Here is a 4,276-nt window from a genome sequence, read left to right on the forward strand (position 1 = left end):
CTGCTATAATCTTTGGGGTCGTCCATATCGAATCTGACACCCTGTATAGTACAAAATACACTTTAATAAAGTATCTTTTACATGATTTTATTCTACATAATGGCCTAGTTTATACCGTGCGTTTAGGTCGTTACCTATACCTTATATTTAACCTATTCCCGATAGGTCGTGACGGTGTAAACAATTGATAAACGACCCGATCTGGCTTAGGGTCAGGTTTCTTTTTCGCATGCCCTGACCTGACCACTTTTATTTCTGCTTTATTTCTGCTTTATGTGGATTTATATCTTTTTGAATTTACATTCGTATGTGTAGAGAAATTTTGCTAATTCTTTAGATATAAATATATAAACCAAATTTAAGATACTCTACTTTATTTTAATATTTGCTGGCGGTAGAATATCTTAAATTTGGTTTATAGTATATTTATATCTAAAGAATCATCTAAATTTCTCTACACATACGAATGTAAATTCCAAAAGATTGAAATCTACATAAACCAGAAATAATTACCAAATATTTCTTATAAATAATATATTACACATATACATAATATACGCACGCGCGCGCGCATACACACACACACACACACACACACACACATTAAGGACATTCATTGGCTAATTATTTTTCTATATATTTGGTTGAAAATTTGCTTGCAATTGGGACCATGTGCTATTAATAGTTATCTGTACATCTGTTAAATTATAACAACCTTCCGATAGTTCCAAAGTCGAGATACTCGATCAATGTCAAAGTTACAAATTTTAACATGTAAGATATAAGTGAAGCGTGTTCAAGAGAGATATTTTAATTTATTGTGGCAGAAATTGTTTGTTTTTTATTAAAAACTAAATATGATGCATAATGATGTTAGGAATGACATATTACAATATGGAGGTACGTAATTTTAATCCTAAGTCCTTCATCTGACGGTACTTCGAAGCCTGTCGCCCAACAAAGCACAAAGCAGCGTTGTTGAATCTGGTTTTTTTCCAAAGCGTGCTATAGTGTGCATGTTACGTACAGCTGCGTTACTTGTATCAGTCTGTACAGTGTACAGTCTACTACTCTAAATATCATGCCCAAAACTTTGGGCTACGACTACAACCGATGAACGTTCGAATGTATCCCATATTATAAATTAATTGGATATTCTATAGAACGTCTATAGTCTATAAAATAAATTTTGTTGTACTGCTTTCTCACATTAGCATCGTGATTGTGTTACAATAAAAAGGAGAATGCACAATATTGTTATTCTGTTCAGTGCTATTAGAACAAAAACAGTAATAAATAACACTGTTCAACAAAAAAATACATAAGAACGAAAATAATCGTTTCCTGCAGTTGTTTTAGTGCTGAATACGATTTCCCTATTTCCTAAAGTCGTCCATATTGTGTCACAGTTTTGAAACTTTGTGTTTAAAATTGCAAAAAGAATTATTTTAGTGTTTTGCATATTATAACTATAGTATATGATGCGTTGGAGAAGTTGTATTGTAACAAAAAGAAGAATTAATTACTTAAGTAATAAGAATTCTTCAATGTCCCCAGTGAAAATTAACAACGTCAGTGTTTTCTTGACCATACCTGGCATTTTTAATAATACAGAAAAATTATTGCGAAAGATATTACCTCAGCCAGGGTTTGAACCTGGACCCGTCTAGAGTGTAGGCAGGTCCAGGTTCAAACCCTGGCTGAGGTAATATTTTATGCAATAAATTTTCTGTATTATTAAAAATGCCAGATATGCTCAAGAAAACACTGACGTTGTTAATTAATTAAGATTTTTTTACTCTTAAAATAAAATGTTCGTACGTAGTTGAGGTTAGCTAACCTCAATCATTTATAAAGTGATAATTTTAATTTATTTTTTTTTTTATATAAAGTCGACTGTACCTGGTTTTGTCTTTATGCGTACTTTAATCGTGTGGAAGAATTTTGCAATTTTATAATTTCAAATTTAGTTAAAACTGCGAATCGAAACTTTCAAATACCAATATCTTTTTTATTAGACTTCTAAACTGAGTATTTTAAGTATGAAAATGTTCTGCTATGCGATCCGTCAGACTCCCTGTATAATATATTTTAATTGTATTAAAATCGGCGGAAAACGATTATCTTTATATTTTGTTTGAGAAATATTTTGTTGAACAGTGTAATAAAAGAGTGAGAATACAGTTTACAATATAGAAAGACATTGATAGCAATAAAATTATCGGACATTCCTCTAACTAAAAATATCCTTTCAACGTATGTTTTACAAGTAATTTTTACTTTAAGAATATTCTTAATAGTATTTTTTACAATCTATTGAATTTTTTCACCGTTTTTGTATGTTTTTCGATAGAACTTACGGAACATGTACAAATTTATTACAGCATTTGTAATGAATGTTATGACAATGATATTATTTCCGTCTGTGCAATCCAGCACTATGTATTGCAACGCATACAATATCAGTAGCATTAATTGTATCTGGAAATAAAGCGGTTTAATTAATTTGCCATTAAATTCTGGTATTATCGATGGATTGACATATGTACATATTTGTGTAATATAATTTATATGACGCTCAGTGTACACCACGAAACGAATAAACCATACAGCTACGGAAAAAATATTTTTAAGCGTCGATATTTGTTATTATTGGATTATTAGTCGAATACGTGAGATAATTCGAAAAGGAAAAGAATTACGCAACATGAAAAATGTGGAGGAAAAAAACATTAGGACAACTTACCATTTGTAACATAGTTATACATCGTTTCATAGGCTCGATAGCCCTTTTAACACTTGGTCCCCAAGCAGCTAGGAAGTAGTATGTGTACATGATGGTGTGTATGAAGCTGTTAATAATGTTCGTAACTCCCATGCCAGTAACGGCGTAATATCTTACACTTATCCACGTCAAAGCCAAAGTAGACACATGATGATACAAATGCAAAGGAGATACCTGATTGTCCTTCTTCCTTAGTACAAATACGAACGTATCGACGTAGTCCAATACTTTTAAGAGAAAGAAATGCCATATGCATCTAGTTATCTACAACAAGATTTAGATATTATTAATTTGTGGTGTATTATTTTATTTATAACAAACAATACACACACATACACAAAGAATAATATATACAAGAGATAGCATTATTAACTACATTGACATATGTACATATTCAATACGTTAAGCTTACATAAAACTTAGGTAAAAATGTATACTATTGACAGAAAATTGTTCTTCTTATTTTTTATCTAATTCACTTTTTGTTCTCCTGGAAAAAATTTAGCCAAAAACTTTATTACTGCATTATTAAAGGTGTAATATAAAGTGACACGGAAAAAGAATTAATGAGAAATACTAATTTTTCTCCAGTATTGCATTTACAAATAGATTCCTACCAATAGCATACATCTTTTTAAAAATGGTTTAAGTATAAATTATTACCCTCATTGGAATATAATTATAGGAATAATCAATACGAGGACACACTAATGGGAGTGAGAATAGGCCAGCGTCGATAAACTCATATATTACCCACGCATTTCCCAAAACTTGTACGATATTGTACAATTTCATAAATATTCTTAATGAGTATGGTGATCTGTTCTTCATGAATCGAGGTCCACAGCTAAGTACGAAATACAAATATGCAAATATTATAAGTGGCACTTGATAGGAAGAACCGACTAGCAGTAGGTTGGCTACTCGTGGATCTAAAAGTTAAATTTATATATAAAATCATATTTAAACATATATTAGTATAATATTGTATAATATATTAGCAAAATACATTTTATTATACGAAGCAAAACAGAAACGTTATTATTGCAATAGGAAGCCATTTTATATGAAAAAGATATTCTGATCCAAAAATTTCATGTTTTTAACGCATACGAAATATACATTGAAATATAGTTCAATATAATTCAATTGAATAATTAATTTGACAGTACAATAATGTCCAAGTTGACAAATGGATTATATTTTGCAAGATTATTCGTTAATTTACTATTCACATATTATTATTTATTCACAACGCTAATGTTCCACGCATTCTTTGTATTTCTAGCTGAAACTATTATATTATGTTTATTTCATACGTTATACACTGCTCAAAAGAAATATGGCATAGAAAAATTTTATGCAAAAATTGGTCAACTTTGACTGACGGTAACTCCGCGAAAAATCATCGTAAAATTATGTTCTTTTTTTTTATTAAAACTTGAAATCTCTACTTTAAGATGCTATAGTTCTTTTTTAGGTGTGATGCAT

At 30.1% G+C, this 4,276-nt stretch overlaps 1 protein-coding gene across 1 annotated transcript in view; it reads right to left on the reverse strand.

The window, feature by feature from the left end:
* Positions 1-2,147: 2,147 nt before the first annotated feature.
* LOC105559518 (elongation of very long chain fatty acids protein AAEL008004-like) overlaps positions 2,148-4,276 on the reverse strand; it is a 4,601-nt gene continuing 2,472 nt past the window's right edge. The window contains exons 2-4 of the mRNA XM_012007872.1: positions 3,449-3,717; positions 2,747-3,049; positions 2,148-2,481 (exon numbers count right to left, since the gene is read on the reverse strand). Coding sequence (XP_011863262.1) covers positions 2,314-2,481; positions 2,747-3,049; positions 3,449-3,717 — 740 coding nt within the window. The 3' untranslated portion in view covers positions 2,148-2,313. The remainder of the gene's footprint in view (positions 2,482-2,746; positions 3,050-3,448; positions 3,718-4,276) is intronic.

The sequence above is a fragment of the Vollenhovia emeryi genome, unplaced genomic scaffold, assembly GCF_000949405.1.
Source record: "Vollenhovia emeryi isolate VEMERY1.0 unplaced genomic scaffold, V.emery_V1.0 DF939266.1, whole genome shotgun sequence".
NCBI lineage: Eukaryota > Metazoa > Arthropoda > Insecta > Hymenoptera > Formicidae > Vollenhovia > Vollenhovia emeryi.